Source organism: Phyllopteryx taeniolatus, chromosome 12 (assembly GCF_024500385.1).
Source record: "Phyllopteryx taeniolatus isolate TA_2022b chromosome 12, UOR_Ptae_1.2, whole genome shotgun sequence".
Taxonomy (NCBI): Eukaryota; Metazoa; Chordata; class Actinopteri; order Syngnathiformes; family Syngnathidae; genus Phyllopteryx; species Phyllopteryx taeniolatus.
The window spans coordinates 15,288,164-15,306,439 of NC_084513.1; the positions used below are offsets into that span (position 1 = coordinate 15,288,164).

The following is an 18,276-nucleotide window of genomic DNA, read 5'->3' on the forward strand; positions in this document are numbered from 1 at the left end:
TTTCCACCTTGTACTGTCATCACTGGGCATCTAAATGACCAATGAAATCACATTTATTACATACTGTGTAAAACAGTTTAAACCTAAGAAATGAAATACAGAAAATTCATTCAAATTTCTGTTACTGATCAAAATCTGTCACACTATAAGTGTAATAAATTGCTGATATATTATTTTTCATTCAATCATATCCAATAATATTTTCTATGCTTGAACTACAAGAACAGTGTTCTTCTTCAGTAGAAGAAGTAGTTTTTTTCCCCAGTATATCATTCATCACACAATCACTGAATTATGATATTATTGGTACCTCTGTCAAATATCCTGCAAGAGCCTGGTCATAATAATAATCATGATACTGACTTTTTTTTAATATGATCCACTTTGGAGAAAGTTGCAAGCTTTTACTTATGTACAGGAGTTGAATCTGTACTTCTACTTTTACCAAAGTATTACTTCTACTTAAGTACACAGTGTGATTTTGCCACCTCTGGCATATTGTGAGTGCAGTCACCTGTTTTGCAACTGCATGTCTTGGAGCTGCTTGTACCAGTGTTGCTGAGCACTAGGCTGGCCAAGCAACTCAAAGAACTGGCTGGAGACATTTCTGATGACCTGCTCCATCACATGCGATTGGTTTCTGTTGGCTTGATAGAGAGATTTGGTTGCATTGACAATCCGGGCAGCGGCGTCACCAGCAGTGATTGGTTCCAAATCTGTGTGCTGAAAGTAAAATGTTCATCAGAAAAGTGTTTTGTGTGTCAACATTGCCACCAAATGGTAAAAATGTGATCAGCACTGAAATTGTGCTTTTCCCTATCTTTTTGCTTCCTGAAGACCTAGTGAGTTAACTCTACCTAATTCTTGTTCTTTGTCCCCAGTCTGCCATCTGCCCTTGCTCCCTGTAAATCAGTGCCCACCTCTTGCGGCCCAGCGACAACACCCTGCCAGACCGGTCCTCGTTGGAACCCTGCCAATCCCGGATTTAGTTCTCGGAGTTCCTTTGTTCGCTTCCAAGCTGCAATAAACCTTTGTTCACAAACTCACCTCCCTGTCCTCTCTGCATCTGGGTCCAATTTGCAACCTGAATCCTGACAGATATGATTTGATCTGTAAATTCACGGTGCAGTCTTAATTAATATGTACTGTATATGCATCTAGAGCACTGAGTTATTGAAATGTTAGCACTAAATCCCCTTAATAAATGTACGTGATGTGGAAAGTTTGGGAGAATCCTAATCTCAAAGTAAAAAAAAAATCCAACCCTATCTCCCTTTAATATTCCTACGGTAATACCTGGGACTTGATGTAGCGCCCTGATGTAGGATAATCAATTTCTGATTGCTCTACTCACACTCATGTTGTGGTGGGGGCACATATACTGGGTAGCAGCATAGGGCTCCAGAACAGGCAGCAGACTGATGTTGCACCACATTTCAATGACGCCATGGCTTAAACCGGATGCAACCCTGATTGGCTCCCATGCGTTCACGGCTTCACTGCACTCTAATGTTCCATTTGCCTTAAAAAAAATGTAGACAAAATATTATAATGTCAATCTCCTCTCATCTTGTGTCACATGTTGTTGCCTATCATCACATTCCTCTGTGAAAACCAGTTCAGTTAACAAGACAGACAATGGACAACAACAACAATACACAACAAAGAGTCTGGGTGAAAGGCAGAGGTACAGAGGATGGATACCTGATAATCTCTCTTCAATGCACCTACACAATGTAAATGCCACAAGGCTCAAACAGGTATCACCAATTCCCATCACTGGGCACCCACACAGAATGAATGCAAAAGGTTCTCACAATGGGTGTGTCCCTCCTAAGTTATTTATCCATCCATCCATTTTCTGAGCCGCTTCTCCTCACTAGGGTCGCGGGCGTACTGGAGCCTATCCCAGCTGTCATCGGGCAGGAGGCGGGGTACACCCTGAACTGGTTGCCAGCCAATCGCAGGGCACATAGAAACAAACAACCATTCGCACTCACAGTCATGCCTACGGGCAATTTAGAGTCTCCAATTAATGCATGTTTTTTTTTGGGATGTGGGAGGAAACCGGAGTGCCCAGAGAAAACCCACGCAGGGATGGGGAGAACATGCAAACTCCACACAGGCGGGGCCGGGGATTGAACCCGGGTCCTCAGAACTGTGAGGCTGACGCTCTAATCAGTCGGCCACCGTGCCGCCCTAAGTCATTTAAATTATGAGAAATAGTGCCATGCTTAAAGTTCCTCGAAAGTGAATTCTGAGATTCATTTTCTAAATACATTATACATGTTTGAAGATAAGTTTTAGCCTACCCAATTGTGGAGCTATTGCCTCAAACAGTTGAGGGTCCCACAAACCCTTTCGGGGCCCAGTGACGCACTTGGGCCCCGGCATGTGTCGCCCCTCCCCTGCTATATAAGAATTTGAGTGCCTTAATTCACATCAGCGGTTATTTGGCACAATTATGATATGCAGTAAGCTAGTTAGTTATGCCTTCACCGCAAAAATCTATCTGATATATATATAAAAGTAACACTAAACACTCGAAGTACTCTTCAAATAAAGTTTCTTCTAACTGGTTTGTCATTCCAGGTAGTGATAATTTATGTCCAAATGTCCATTTCCCTTCATAAGATGTTTTTTTTTTTTTTAATACATTATTTGACACTACAAACACACAAAGCTCAAGCTTTTATTCTGGTAATTCCGGTCTTGGTAGTGTGGATATGCATATTAACTACATATTTAGTACCACCCGAAGCATTTAGATTTAACATTAAATATTTATATTTAATATTTATATTGAGATATAAATAAAATATTTAGATTCAACATTTATATTTATATTTAAATTTACATTTGAGTTTAGATGTACTGCGGTTTGCTGGTGACCAGTTCAGGGTGTACGAAGATAGCTGGGATAGGCTCCAGCACGCCCGTGACCCCAGTGAGGATAAGCGGTACAGAAAATGGATGGATGGATGGATGGATGGATTTAGATATATACTTAACGTTTACATTTAATATTAACATTTACATTTAATATTTATTTTTAGATATATATTTAACATTTAGATTTCATATTTATATTTAAATGTACATTTGTAACATGTATAGATATAAATTTAACATTTAGTTTTAATATTTATATATACATTTACATTCAACATTTAGATTTAAGATTTAGGTGTAATTTGTAATATTTGAGGTGACCTATTGAAGTTGACAAATATTGTTGTAAATGTGCAGAAAAGTGATCCTTGAAAATTCACATCACAGTTTTTCTTAAACAATGTTTAAATGTGACAAATTGGTGCGGGGTGGCACGGTGGACGACTGGTTAGAGCGTCTGTCTCACAGTTCTGAGGACCGGGGTTCAATCAGGCCCCGCCTGTGTGGAGTTTGCATGTTCTCCCCGTGCCTGCGTGGGTTTTCTCCGGGCACTCCGGTTTCCTCCCGCATCCCAAAAAGCATGCATGGTAGGTGAATTGACAACTCTAAATTGCCCGTAGGTGTGAATGTGAGTGCGAATGGTTGTTTGTTTGTATGTGCCCTGCGATTGGCTGGCAACCAGTTCAGGCTGTACCCCGCCTCCTGCCTGATGATAGCTGGGATAGGCTCCAGCACGCCCGCGACCCTAGTGAGAAGCAGCTCAGAAAATGGATGGATGGATGTATGAAATTGCTGCGGTTATTTTAAGCATGAGCTGTTTTACAAACAGCACCCCATAGGTTTCAGTGGATATACAGTATTTTCGGGGCTCAAACGTAGGGATGTGTAGACATAAGAAAGTTGCTCGACAAAGTAGCATCCATTTTTCAGTGGGGTGAAGTTTCAGGGCATTCAGCGGACAAGCCCAAAAATGTTAATCATTCATATTTGGCAGGGTTGTTAACAATACACTTCTCTGCGGTGTGTCGAATTTACAAGACATTATTTTTCACCTTACCGGGACTTTGAAAAAGACACACCCACAGCAAAATCTTGAAACATACATTTTGAAAGGCATTACAGTATTGTAAGAAACAAAAACAAAAACAGGCTTTATTATATTACAACCCCAATTCCAATGAAGTTGGGACGTTGTGTTAAACATAAATAAAAACAGAATACAATGATTTGCAAATCTTCTTCAACCTATATTTAATTGAATACACTACAAAGACAAGATATTTAATGTTCAAACTGATAAACTTCATTTTTTTTTAGCAAATAATCATTAACTTTGAATTTTATGGCTGCAACACGTTCCAATAAAAGCTGGGAGAGGTGGCAAAAAGACTGAGAAAGTTGAGGAATGCTCATCAAACACCTGTTTGGAACATCCCACAGGTGAACAGGCTAATTGGGAAAAGGTGGGTGCCATGATTGAGTATAAAAGGAGCTTCCCTGAATTGCTCAGTCATTCAAAAGCAAAGATAGGGCAAGGTTCACCTTTTGTGAACAAGTGTGTGAGAAAATAGTCAAACAGTTTAAGGACAATGTTCCTCAGGGTACAATTGCAAGGAATTTAGGGATTTCATCATCTACGGTCCATAATATTGTCAAAAGTTTCAGAGAATCTGGAGAAATCACTGCATGTAACTGGCAAGACCGAAAACCAACATTGAATGCCCGTGACCTTCGATCCCTCAGGCAGCACTGCATCAAAAACCGACATCAATGTGTAAAGGATATCACCACTACCACCACTTCAGAAAACCTGTGTCAGTAAATACAATTCAGCGCTACATCCGTAAGTGCAACTTCAAACTCGACTATGCAAAGCAAAAGCCATTTATCAACAACACCCAGAAATGCCGCCAGCTTCTCTGGGCCCGAGCTCATCTAAGATGGACTGATGCAAAGTGAAAAAGTGTTCTGTGGTCCGACGAGTACACATTTCAAATTGTTTTTGGAAATTGTGGACGTCGTATCCTCCGGGCCAAAGAGGAAAAGAACCATCCGGACTGTTATGGACGCAAAGTTAAAAAGCCAGCATCTGTGATGGTATGGGGCTCTGTTAGTGCCAATGGCATGGGTAACTTACACATCTGTGAAGGCACCATTAATGCTGAAAGCTACATACAGGTTTTGGAGAAACATGCTGCCATCCAAGCGTCTTTTTCATGGACGCCCCTGCTTATTTCAACCAGACAATGCCAAACCACATTCTGCACGTGTTACAACAGTGTGGCTTTGTTTGTCGTTTGAGGCCAAAATTTATCAGTTTGAACATTAAATATATTGTCTTTGTAGTGTATTCAATTAAATATAGGTTGAACATGATTTGCAAATCATTGTATTCTGTTTTTATTTATGTTTAACACAATGTCCCAACTTTATTGGAATTCGGCTTGTAGTTGTAGCAAATAGATGACTAAAAGTTAATGATGCATGAAGTTGTTCCGCCTCCTAAAGCCAAAGACAATGACTCAGCATAGTTCATTGCTCTCCTGTTGACAAAGGTTGGCCATACCTGCTCAGCAGCCAGGATTGTATGTTCTATGGCAGGCTGGATTCTTTCCGAGATCTCCGATAAGTTAAAATGACTGGTGCTCACAGACTGTGCAATTTCTCTCATTAGCATCATCACAGGCTTCGCAAGGTTTAGTATCATCACTGTGAAAAACACAATATAAAAGGCTTGACCAATCAAAACCTCTGAAAGCCCTTCTTATACAGAGAAAATTGTGAAACATAACAAGTATGTTTTGGTCATTATTCAAGCATGTGTTCCATTGCCACAAATGTTCAAAAACCTGCAAATAAATTGTTTTATTATTTTGCACAAGTTATTTTTATTATGTGTGTCTAATGTGTTGTTTGTTAATCTAGCTATACGTAACAGGACGAAATGTTTAATGCTGAGTGGTATACTCACTGTTCTCTGCTTGCTTGTCGTAGACCATACATGCTATGATTTTTTCAAAATAGGGGAGAACATATGTAACATTGTCCCATGGCTGTGTGTCATTTAATGTTGACAGTACAGCCTCCAACATTTTTTCAAGCCTGCGCCAAAAGAAAAACATTATGACTAAAGTGCAGACTCAGGCACCCCTAATCATTGTTGTCCTTTGCCTAATTAAATGTACTTATGCCAGGTCTTTTGGTCAGCCTGCCCCGTCAAAATCTGTTCAAGTACTTGACCGAGATGAGATAATGCCTCCATAGATGAAGTCATAGTACCGAAGCCTGGACCATCCATAAAAATCTGCCAAATCTGTTCAAAGAATAGGAAAAACGGTGTGAATAAATGATCCAGAAATGCCCAACACAATATGGGTATGGGTAGTAACAAACATGTTTGTTTTGTTTCAAGAGAGGTAGAAAAAGTTATCAATTCAATTCAATAAGAGACATTACAGAATGTTCCTATTTCATTTGCAATCAAGTGTGGTTCAGACAGAGGTGATCAAGCAAGCGCAACAAAAATGACACACAGATTGTATTTCAGTGCATTACTCCTTGCAAGTATCCTTCATGATGTAATTGTAAACCAAACATGTCTTGCATGTATGCATGCATTTTAATTCTTACCTGGCTAAAAATCCCTGTCAGAATTTCTGTTGTTTCATTTTCTAGGCTTGCGTTGCCTGAAATCACAAAAAGAAGTTGTAAACTTCACTGTCAAGCACACACACACACACACACACACACACACACACACACAGAAGAGTTGATCAAGCTTGCAGATAAGCTAAAATAAGCTAAGCAGATAACTAGCAACCCACATTTTGTCAATGTCTTTATGTCTCAAAAGTGTTCTCTGTCAATTGACTGTCTGTTGTCATACTAGAGCGGCTCCAACTACCAGAGACAAATTCCTTGTGTGTTTTTTGGACATACTTTGCAAATAAAGATGATTCTGATTCTGATTGAAGAAACAAATAGAAACATTGTGCTATCTTTGAAGAATGCAACACAACCACCATTCCATCAGAGTTAAGTTTGAGGCTAATTTACCTTGGTTGAAGTCCAAGATGACATGAGTGATGTTGATGACAACCGAAACATAGTACTGAGCTTTGCTGTTTGGTGGCAGGAGGCTTTGAATGGTCTTCATTTGGTTCAAAATGCTTTAAAAACAAAACAGGGCAATATCCCATTGTACATAATCAGAGCTTTACAAAGAAATTTGTTGCATGTGCTATATAATTTTTATTGGTCAGAGAAACAATAGGAATACATTTTCAGATTTTTGCTCATACTAAAGTACTTCAAAACCATCAAAACTGTGGCTAGCACTCACATAAGATTCCAGTTGTCTGGTCCACTGGCGGTGGCGATCGTCTCAAAGTAATTGGTGGCTACTTTGAGGCCAGAGAGCAGATAGACGGCAAACTCCTCTGGCACCAGCTGCTGAACAACACTTTGGGTTCTACTGAGAATGTCGAGGGTGAGGTTGAGTGATGTGGAAAAACTCAAGTTTGGTTCCACAAAGAGGACCAGTGATTTGTTAACAATTTCCTCGATGTTTTGCTGCGCAGACTGTGGCAGTGGGGCTGTGTCTTGGGTGAGAATTTGCATAAAACTTTGGACTGCCTCCATTATGGCGACATATAGGTGGTCAAACTGTGGGTCTCCTTGTTGCTCTAACACCATAATGGCTTTGCTCAGTGACTGGGTGATATTGTTGATGATGGAGAGGTAATCCAGTTGTTCATCACTGAGATAGTGAACCATCGTCTGCAAAAGGAGGTGAAGATCTTTTACAGGCGTGGAAACATTTATGTAGGAGTTTCCCCAGTGGAGCATACTGGTGAACACAGCTGTGACATTGGGTTGTTTCATCCATGAATGTATAAGATCAAGGTAGAGTTGAATTTCTTCCTCAATTTCCTGTACCATTGTTGTGTTGAAGAGTGGCATAGAACCTAAGGTTTGAGCAGTCTCATCCTGAACTTCAATGTTGACCATTATATATTTCAGTATTTCCTGCAGAATTTCAATATTTGCTTGGCCAATTTTACTCACGCCTTCACCATTCGTTGGGTGCTGGAATTGGCCAATTTGGTTGTTAATAAACAAAGTCAAATTTGTCTGTGCTAGTTGCAGTGTCACTTGTAAATGTGTGAGGCGGAAAAAGGGATGGAGGAGCTCTGACACAAAGCTGTTGCTGGTCACATTTTCCAGCCGTTGCAAATACCATTGCAGGACTTGCAAATATGTTTTCGTAACTTCTTCGGAGTACGGTACTGACATGGCATCGAGGATGTGGTTTAAGGGTTCAGGGTTAGCGGCTACTTTCAACAGACCTTCTATGACTCTGATTTCTTCCATGACCTCTGGAGTGCTCAGATTACTCATCTGGAGGTTCATCTTGATATTGTTCAGGGTGTTGTTAAGAACATGTATGACAGGCATTTGTGCGTTGGCGCTAAAATTGACTTGGATGAGATCAGTTGTGTTTTTATAGACAATTAACGGGACAAGGGAGATTATGGTTGTATGATTTTGTAAAGCAGGTATGTTTGTCAGGAAAGTGCTGGCCTTGTCTATTAATCCCATAACACATTGGGCACTCACTGATGCATTATGCTGTAATTCAAAACACTTTGGAACATTGGCTATATCCATTATATTGACCAACAGTTCACTAACATTGGCAGCTCCTGCAAGGTGAGCGATGTAGTTTACCTCTTCAAGAGTGATGTTTGACTGTCTCAGAGCATTCTGAATATGAGAGATTGTAATGTTTGGCATTGCGATAACCAGCCTGATGAAATGAAGTGTCTGATTGAATGCACTGACATAGGCAGCATCATTCAGAGACAAGAGGAGTGAGAAGAACGCGGATGTGACATCTTCATACTCATATTCTCCACTGGTCAGAAACTTGCTGGTTATGTTGATGGTGACATTGGCATTGGCTGAGAGTGTGAAGTTGGCTATTTTATTCAGAAATGTGAAGAATTCTGAGATCCCGGAAGAACAGTTCTGTTCTGACGCACATGAAGACAAGTGATTCTGCAGTGCTTTGAAATCTTGGTAACATAAAGCAGCTTTCTTTTGAAAGTCTGGTGGTAAGAATGCAATAAATTTTTGTATCACCAGATCCATAGCAGCTTCAGGGCCAATCTGAGTGAGGTTGTCAAGGCTTTCAGGGGTGAGGAGGTTGAGAAAGTCAGTGAAAACCTGGTGGAGATCAATAACTTGAGCTGTGCTCATTTCCCCGTTGGGCAACAAGATTTGTTGGATTCGTCGCAGCTTATACAAGGACACGAAAGATTCTTGAAGTTGGCGAATATATGAAATAATTATGTTAGTTGGGTCATCATTTGGTGAATCAACCACTTTCTTGAGAAGTTCCATGGCTGTAAGGATGGCCTCTACAATGCCTGTTGAGGTTTGGTTGATGAAAGGCCTTAAGGCCTCTTTGAGACGGGCCACTTCATGTCGGTCAAAGTAGCTGGAATAGTTAAGCAGGGTGTTCCCCATAACATAGGAGATAGACATTGTGAGGTTACCCTCCGAGGAAAGGAACTGCAGTATCAACTGCTCCAATTCAGGCATTGTTGGGTCTGTCTCATTGAAGGTAAGAATTTGCTGGTTGCCGCGACCGAGCTTCACAGCAGCATCAAGAATGTCGGAGGCATTGACTGAGCCGTTGCTGAAGAGCAGAGGCAGCAGTGGGGACAGACCTGTGGACTCAAACAGTTCACTTATGAGGGGACCCATGACGTCGAGGTTTGAGATGTTTTGATCTGAGAGTGTAGAGACGGTCCAAACGAAGTCCTCCAGTTTGTTCATCAAGTTAATCAGGTATGCAGTGAGTGCATCTCCACCTTTCATTTCTTGTGTTAGATGTGAAGCTGTCGTATTCCCAATGAGGTCCCCATACACATGCTGCAATAGATTGACAGTCGCTTTGAGAGAGCTGCAGACAATAGAGAATGGCAGAAGAGACAGAAATAGACTTAAACATGTGGAGTAAGGAATGCGCTTGAACAAATACAAGGGAAAAAAAGATTCTGGTGCGTAAGTAGAGTATTCAGTTTTACAACTTGCATTACCACTGAAAGGGAGTTTTCTTTTTAAGGAAAAGAAAGAGTAATTAGTATTACTATTTTAGTAAATTGTGATGTATCTGATCTCGTTTGTGGGGTAATTCAATCAATAACTAGAGTATAATGGATTTTTCATATAAAATACGGTAAGTTACAGCAGAAAGACTGAATTACCAGAAATATGAATAATAAATCACATCTGCACTTTTGGGACTTCAAAAAAAAATATGTTCCATCCATTTTCTGAGCTGCTTCTCCTCACTAGGGTCGCGGGCGTGCTGGAGCCTATCCCAGCTATCATCGGGCAGGAGGCGGGGTACATCCTGAACTGGTTGCCAGCCAATCGCAGGGCACATACAAACAAACAACCATTTGCACTCACATTCACACCTACGGGCAATTTAGAGTCTCCAATTCATGCATGTTTTGGGGATGTGGGAGGAAACCGGAGTGCCCGGAGAAAACTCACACAGGCATGGGGAGAACATGCCACACAGGCGGGGCCGGGGATTGAACCCGGGTCATCAGAACAGTGAGGCTGACACTCTAACCAGTCGCCCACCGTGCCACCAAAAAATATGTTGTTCTTTAATATTATAATATTTTTTGCTGATTGGCTAGTAAATTACACAGCTCTACTGCTTAGTAAAGAGTAAAGTCCATTATAGACACTCACTTAACTCACCAAATATTGTTTCTTGCTTGAAAAAGGGCTATTTTAGTCAAAATAACTATTCAAAATAATATTCAAAGGTTGAACATTAAGTGTCTTGGTGGAAGTAAACTACTTCCGAGTGCCTTCAATCATTCATTCTGAGAGGTGGATTTTGCCACTTACTTCACCAGGACGTCTTGGCTTGGTGACACCATAGCTTCAATGAGAGCTTCAACAAATGGCTGCCACTTCAAACCGGTATCACAATCAATGCTGAGAGTGTCGATGTCAAGAGAGCCTAAAGAAAATTTACACATATCTCATTAATACCAAATTCAATATGCATCTATGAAATGGTCACACAGTGGCCCAGGGCCATTTTTTTTTTGTATGCCCCTCAAAAACCAATCATCAACCGGGGGTGTGGAGTGGGGGTGGGGGTTTGTGGATGAAAGTTCTCCAAACTACAAAACCGATCATCAACGATGTTTGGATACCGCCCCAGGTGGATGCTAGGGGCCCCCGCACTGTCCAACCCCCCTTTGCACGCCACTGTGTTCACAGCAGAATGGTTCAACTGTATTCTTGCTTTATCACTGCATCAGCCTTTTTTTTAATTCAATCAGTTGAATGAACACATTAGATTTGTGACAATTTTATCGCAGAATTAACTGTTGAAAGGGAGAAAAGGAAAGAGACTCACAGTTCGCTGGCTGAGTCGTGGGGTCAGGTCTGTAGTTCAAAACCCAGTAAATCATGTGGAAATGGTTTTTCATCTCAGGCCACAGTGGACTCCCCTCAACTTTTTCTCCCAAATTCACCATGAAAACAAAAACACTAAAATGCAAAGATGACAGGGTATGATGCTTTTCATTTAGGCTGTATGAAGTGTTACTCAGTCAGTATATGCATGTTCTCCAGACCTTTGTAGAAGAGTCTCAGTGATATCATCCGAACTGTTTCCCGGCACCCAGTTTATCCAATAATCTGCCCCCAGCTCTGAGGACAACCGGTGCAAAAAACCTCCGAATTTCATGGAGCTGTTCCACAACTTATGCCACTTGGTGAGAATCATAGGAAGAGTTACATTGACATCTTCTCCTCCCTCAATAAGGGTGCTGTAAAGCTCTCCTCCCTATAACATCAGCATAAACATATTTTATTTCCCCACTGTTGCTTTTGTGAAAATAACAAAATTTTTCCAAAATGGCTTTAAAAGATACTACTTTTTCAATCAAAGGCATCCAGTCCACAAGCAGGAGATTCTCTAGTGTCGTGGAGTTCTCGCATAGAATGGATTTCCACACCTCAAACTTAATGGTTTCAGTTGAAAACAGCCACTGGAAGGGGCCCAGGGCATCCTCACATGTAACAAACTGTGATGTCCAACTCTGTTGAACCAAAAGCACGATGATGATAGTGATTGTTTGCTGCCTTTAGCAACGTCCATACTCTTCTGAATCTTTCTTTTGATGATGTCTATTAACTAGAGGTACGGCCTTCTAGCCCCTGCCATTTGCCTGATGACTTAATGTGAACAACAGATTTATTTGGTAAGTCAGAAAAAATATACAAACTGCAATGTTTCCCCACAGTCCTCTAGGACTCTGTGGAATTTGGTCACAATTCATAGATTTAAAGGATACTCAGGTGATCAGACATGGCCGAGGTAGCTCAGTTATTAAGTTAGAGGAGCAAAGGAGAAGAATATTTCACAAATCTTCCCTTAAGCACTTTGAAATGATAAACTTTGACAAAGTTGGGACTATATAGAAATTTACAGGAATTAAGTTGTCATTTTGGAAAATATATAACAACGAGCAAGACATTTTGTTTTGTCAACAAAAACAATATTTAATGAAATAATATAACATCATTTGTATGAATTCATGTTGTTTTAGGTGTTTTATTCAACTCCGTTTGTTTCCTCGTAAACTAACCTGCAATTTTGCACGTTTAGCAAGGTTTACTCATGTTAATTCCTGTAAATTCTCATATTTAGTTAATTCCATAGAAACTTTAGTCAAATGTCATGTCACACTATGTCACACATTATTGTAGTTCTTTTGGTCAAGACAAAAACGTTAAAGAGGATTTGTAAGTTAAGATGCTTAAAGCAAAGTTAGGAAAGGCTCGATTGTCAGATGTTGCTAAAATGTTATCCAGTTGTGCAGAGTATATTATGTAATTTTTCCTTTTCAATCTGCTCAGACAATGGACAGGGCTGACAAACCTAAATGTTGAACATGTTCAATATTTACAATCCCAAATCCTCATGTCGTGTAGTCAACATAGGGCCATATTATCCCATGTGTTTTGGTCAGAAAAAGGTTTGTAGCAATGCACTTTTCTGACTGTGCAGTCTCACATCTATTTAATTATTTCATTAAAGCACCTTTGTGCCAGAAATTGCATTTTGGGCATTTCATTTTTATTTGCACATGATCCTTATTTGTGTTTCCTTTCTCTCTTTTTTTGTATACAGAGTACAGTATTCCAATTTCATTGTGCACTATAATGACAATAAAAAGCTATTGTATTCTATTCTAGAGGTCACAGACTGTGTTTGTGACCTGAAACTGCAAGAGCGCCAATTAGGAAGGAACCTGAAGCGACTAGTTGTGTTGAGTGTTTTTATGTAACGTGTAAAGTCATACAGTACAATAAAATGACAGGAAAATACTTTTTAAAACGGTTAGGCAACATAGATTCCAGTTAACATTGTGAGATTTGTGCCTAAAACCATATGATCACGTCAAATAGTATAGGAATACCTTCATTATTACTTCAGTGGCGCTGTCAAGAAACTGGTCGATCCAAACACTTGCCTGAGTTTGGTTTGTAAGCAAGGTTAGATAAAACTTTTGGAGTCGACCAGAATCTTTCAAGATATTGTCCATCATTTCTGCAAACCAAGAGTAAAAAAAAATTACAGTCAGGAAAAGTTTAGAGTTAAGTTACAGGTATAGTGTGATTTCAGGTTGCGAAACAACACAAATGATAAATCCAACTCTTGGACCACACCCACCTACACTATTTACATCTTTTGTATACAAACTCAATGGGGGATGTTTTTGTATGAGTGTGTATTGAGTTGCATACCCTTCAAGTTGCTCATCACTAAGAAATGAGTCAGCAGTCCCCAGAGAAAGGGTGTGAACTTGTTCCATTTACCTTTAGGTTAAACACTACTAGTACTTCAATAGAAAGAACAACAGTGACATTGGCCTTGCATGACGGAAATATACGTCTTTCTCTAGACTCCAAACACACGTCTTAGTCCTCCCTAGCTGTTTCCTTTATATCAGAATTTATTTTTCAGGTCTAATTTGTTAAGATACCTTTGATAATAATGTGTGTCTTGAAAACAAATACATTTTCAATGAATGTGAGTACACATTAAGATGAGGAATATAATTCATTTAAATCTCTACAGACAATAGAGAGAAAAAATAGGTAGAAGGGGTTGAATATCGGTAGAAGGATTTTAAAGTAAAGGAAGGTTCTTTTGTTTTTGATTTTTCCACTGTATGCCTTAAAATTGCAATTTTAATGTTATTTCAATGCTGCTTTTTATCCAGTGCTAACATTCCACAGCAGTGGTTGCCAAACGTTTTACACCAAGTACCACCTCAAAAATTACTTGGCTCCCACATTATCACCAACATTAAAGTACAACAGTGTAGTAGACTTAAGCGTTCATAAAAACCTGAGACAGGTTTTATTCCAAAAAAGTATATTTAATAATACTGTAAGACAATGAAATATTATGCACAATTTGAACATTAACACTGCTCTTACCGTAAATATCGGAAAATACAAAAATATATACTTAATGCATCCATTCAAATGTATTGCATATAAGAGTTAAATAAAAAATGCTCATTAATAAAAATGTAAAAACAAGCAGATCTTCAAGATTAAATACAAATATATTGTACTAAAAATTTAGATACTGTACTACCACTGGTAGGTACTAGTACCAAAATTTAAGAATCATTGTTCTAGAGACACACACCAAAAATGAGATTATAACTCAAACCTTGGCTTAAACTAATTACAGATATGACCAGCTCACTGTGTGCACGATTTACCTTCAACAGCCTCAATGGAGAGAGTTGCCATTTCCATAGACTGAAAACCAACGCTGAGGATGCGCTGAACAATCATGTCCACGTCAGGATGAATTTCACTCAATTTCAGCACCACTTGACCGACTGTCAAAAATCTGCCAAGTATAACGCGTCCTGAAAATCTTGTCCAGCAAATACAGTAGCTAATCTAACAAATTGTGTGTTAAAGCTAGTATGTAGAGATAGCATTATACGTACAGTTCCTCCTCAATGTTTTGTGTTGGTGTATCTACATTATGCCAGGGCCTCGAGATGTTGGAGCCTCCCATTCCCCCTGGGAATCCTTCTCCCAAGAGACTGTGCAACAGTCCTTTGACAAATGAAACATCATGGGGAGCAACATGTTTACTCCAAGCCAGCAAAACCTTGAAGCAAAGGTTCAGGAGACAAAGAAAAACCAAAATCAGTTCAAGCCAATTTTACTTTATTTTAATTTTTCAGAACGTGCTGTACATTATCGTGTCATTCTGTCTAAATTGAGTGCACAAGCACAATAATAAAAACACTCAAGTCTCCTGGACTCTTTTTGTAACTAAGATAGATAGATAGATAGATAGATAGATAGATAGATAGATAGATAGATAGATAGATAGATAGATAGATAGATAGATAGATAGATAGATAGATAGATAGATAGATAGATAGATAGATAGACAGACAGACAGACAGACAGATAGACAGATAGACAGATAGACAGATAGACAGATAGATAGATAGATAGATAGACAGACAGACAGACAGACAGACAGACAGACAGACAGATAGATAGATAGATAGATAGATAGATAGATAGATAGATAGATAGATAGATAGATAGATAGATAGATAGATAGATAGATAGATAGATAGATAGATAGATAGATAGATAGATAGATCGACTGTACATACTACAAGTGACAGGTAGGCTACTTTCTTTGTTTCAAGTTATTGAAAATGTTCAAATGTAGATTGCACAGTTAGTTACATACATAGCACTCAGTCTTTGTAGTTTGCACTCACGGGTAAATAGGTCTATAATATGAAATGGGCCTATTTTTAATATTCCATTTTATTATTATTATTTATTCATTCATTTATTATTATTTATTCATTCATTTATCTTCCGTACCGTGCGTACCTCACTAGGGTTGTGGGCGTGCTGGAGCCTATCCCAGCTGACTCTGGGCGAGAGGTGGGGTAGACCCTGAACTGGTCGCCAGCCAATCACAGGGCACATATAAAGAAACAACCATTCACACTCACGTTAACACCTACGGGCAATTTAGAGTCTTCAATTAACCTACCATGCATGTTTAGGAGATGTGGGAGGAAACCGGAGTACCCGGAGAAAACACAGTCAGGCACCGGGAGAACATGCAAACTCCAAGCAAGCGAGCCCGGATTTGGACCCAGGTCCTCAGAACTGTGAGGCACACGTGCTAACCAGTCGAACACCGTGCTGCCCCATTTTATTATTTTATTTGGATGATTTTGGTTTTACTGCTGCGCTGAGTCTCCTTTAAAATGTTGTTGTTTGACATATTTCGTCATAGAATAAGACAAGTGTATTAACACACTACTATTACAAAAAGTCCTCATTGTTGTTTCAAAAAGAATTCTTAGTATTCTGGGTATTTTAGTGCCTCTCATTATTTTGTATTTTTATAGTATAATGTATGTTGTGCACCTGAAATGCTGGGAAATCTGTGGGTGCAGATGCATTTAAAAGACTAGGGCACACTCCTGAACTTGTAACTTGTATGATGAATATGACTAATTGCCACGTTAGCTCTAAAATCGAATCAATTTCCATTTGACTTTATCTCGGTGAGAAGATGCTGTAATGGAGGTGCTAATTGGATGTTCTTGACATTTTGGCTACTTAGGTACAGCCTGGGAGTTGCAGCCACTTGTTGTTGCCATGGTCAACAACTTTTGTGCAGTTGTAGGCTAATTCTTTGGTACACTCTGAATCTACTTCTGCAGGTACCACTTGAGAATGCAAATGAGAAGGAAGAGGAAAAATAGAAGAAGAACAAGAGTGTTTTCTACATAAGGTGGATGACACTATTCCGATCGACGACAGTAGCCTACCTGCTGGACCACCTTGTCGGGACGGACCCTCCCTAGAATCGTGTCCAATGTACCAGTGATGCACATGGTTGTGAGCCAGAATGGGTTACTGCTGTTGTCACAAATGTAGGAATGCAGAATGTCTCTGTCTAACGTCAAAAACATTGCCTGTAGAAGAGAAAACTGTGAGACTGGATGCATGTTGCTTGACTAGAGAGAGAATGTTACACAAGCAGCAAATCTTGAAGGGTGGAAACGCTATCAATATAATTATATCGAAAACTAGTTATTCCTATTTAGAATGGAAATGCTAACATAGATTCAAACCTAAGGAAATGCACAATTAATATTAAGACAAATCATAATACAAAATATTACCACACCAAATAAGACACAGTAATGAGCAACATCAGTTGTCCTACGTTAGTTATTTAGCACAGTGTATAAGTTGATAAATTGCTTCTGAGCAACTATTTTTCTATAGTTGGGTGGCATGGAGGGGTCTAAACTGATATGGACCATTTGTAGAGATTAAACCTCTTCAGTCTTTGACTACATTGACCTAATGTACGCTTTTATTATTGGTTATATTTAAATCTGGCTTGTTCACATTTTGCTTGATTTTAATACTCAAAGTGCCATTCTTATTCCCTCCCCCTTTATATACAGTGTGTCAGATTTTTAACTCTACTTGTTCATTGTGCGACAGTTCAAATTGACTTAAGCATGTTAATTGCTTTACATTTTACATCAGTGTTACAGTAAACATTAGTAGTAGTGTTACTAGTAGTAGTAGTAGTGACAGTAGTAGTAGTAGAAGTATATTTAACTGTATCATAATATTTACATATCACTGTAAAGACAAAAATACATCTAATCTAATCTGAATATAGCAAACGTGTCTATCACGTTTGTCATTTACATTTTTTAAATTAGAATAATTCAATTATTTAAAATTATTTTAAATTGGGTGATATGTTATTTTATAAAGTAGACAACAATCGTAAAAAATAAATGCTATTCAATTTCTTTTTTAAGCTCATACAAATCGCTGATGGAGGGCGGTGCTATATAAGATTTGGTCCAGGGTGCCATATTGGGTAGGGTCGGATCTGTTACAGACAATGCCTGATTGCCTAATCTGGTAATGGAAAAAACAACACAACTGAAAGACGATGGTTATATAACATTTTCTTGCTGGTTCTATTAAGAGAAAATCCTTTTAAAATATGACGCCACACATACATGCTCTCCTTATAGTTTTGAATTTTAAAAAAAACAGCTATTGGGGAAAGAGCTTGATAGGCTCTTCCAAGCGACATAATCGGGTAACACATACCTGGACAAGTGGTATCCGGACATTTTGTAAAACCAGTTCACCTATTTCACTGAATGAGTTATTGTTCAACATCACAATGTCTCCAAGGGAGATGGACACATCTAG

At 39.2% G+C, this 18,276-nt stretch overlaps 1 protein-coding gene across 3 annotated transcripts in view; it reads right to left on the reverse strand.

The window, feature by feature from the left end:
- The window catches only part of abca12 (ATP-binding cassette, sub-family A (ABC1), member 12), a 62,184-nt gene that overhangs the window by 36,938 nt on the left and 6,970 nt on the right, over window positions 1-18,276 (reverse strand). For all 3 annotated transcript variants that reach the window (XR_009791035.1, XM_061791695.1, XM_061791696.1), the window contains exons 10-26: window positions 18,172-18,272; window positions 16,854-17,000; window positions 14,979-15,145; window positions 14,742-14,875; window positions 13,422-13,552; window positions 11,874-12,038; window positions 11,571-11,782; window positions 11,351-11,484; window positions 10,831-10,945; window positions 7,235-9,862; window positions 6,949-7,061; window positions 6,523-6,578; window positions 6,078-6,205; window positions 5,864-5,994; window positions 5,459-5,601; window positions 1,355-1,522; window positions 515-723 (exon numbers count right to left, since the gene is read on the reverse strand). Coding sequence is in view for 2 of the 3 variants with exons in the window: in XM_061791695.1 (XP_061647679.1) it covers window positions 515-723; window positions 1,355-1,522; window positions 5,459-5,601; window positions 5,864-5,994; window positions 6,078-6,205; window positions 6,523-6,578; window positions 6,949-7,061; window positions 7,235-9,862; window positions 10,831-10,945; window positions 11,351-11,484; window positions 11,571-11,782; window positions 11,874-12,038; window positions 13,422-13,552; window positions 14,742-14,875; window positions 14,979-15,145; window positions 16,854-17,000; window positions 18,172-18,272 (4,882 nt within the window). In the remaining variant the exon portion in view is untranslated. The remainder of the gene's footprint in view (window positions 1-514; window positions 724-1,354; window positions 1,523-5,458; window positions 5,602-5,863; window positions 5,995-6,077; window positions 6,206-6,522; window positions 6,579-6,948; window positions 7,062-7,234; window positions 9,863-10,830; window positions 10,946-11,350; window positions 11,485-11,570; window positions 11,783-11,873; window positions 12,039-13,421; window positions 13,553-14,741; window positions 14,876-14,978; window positions 15,146-16,853; window positions 17,001-18,171; window positions 18,273-18,276) is intronic.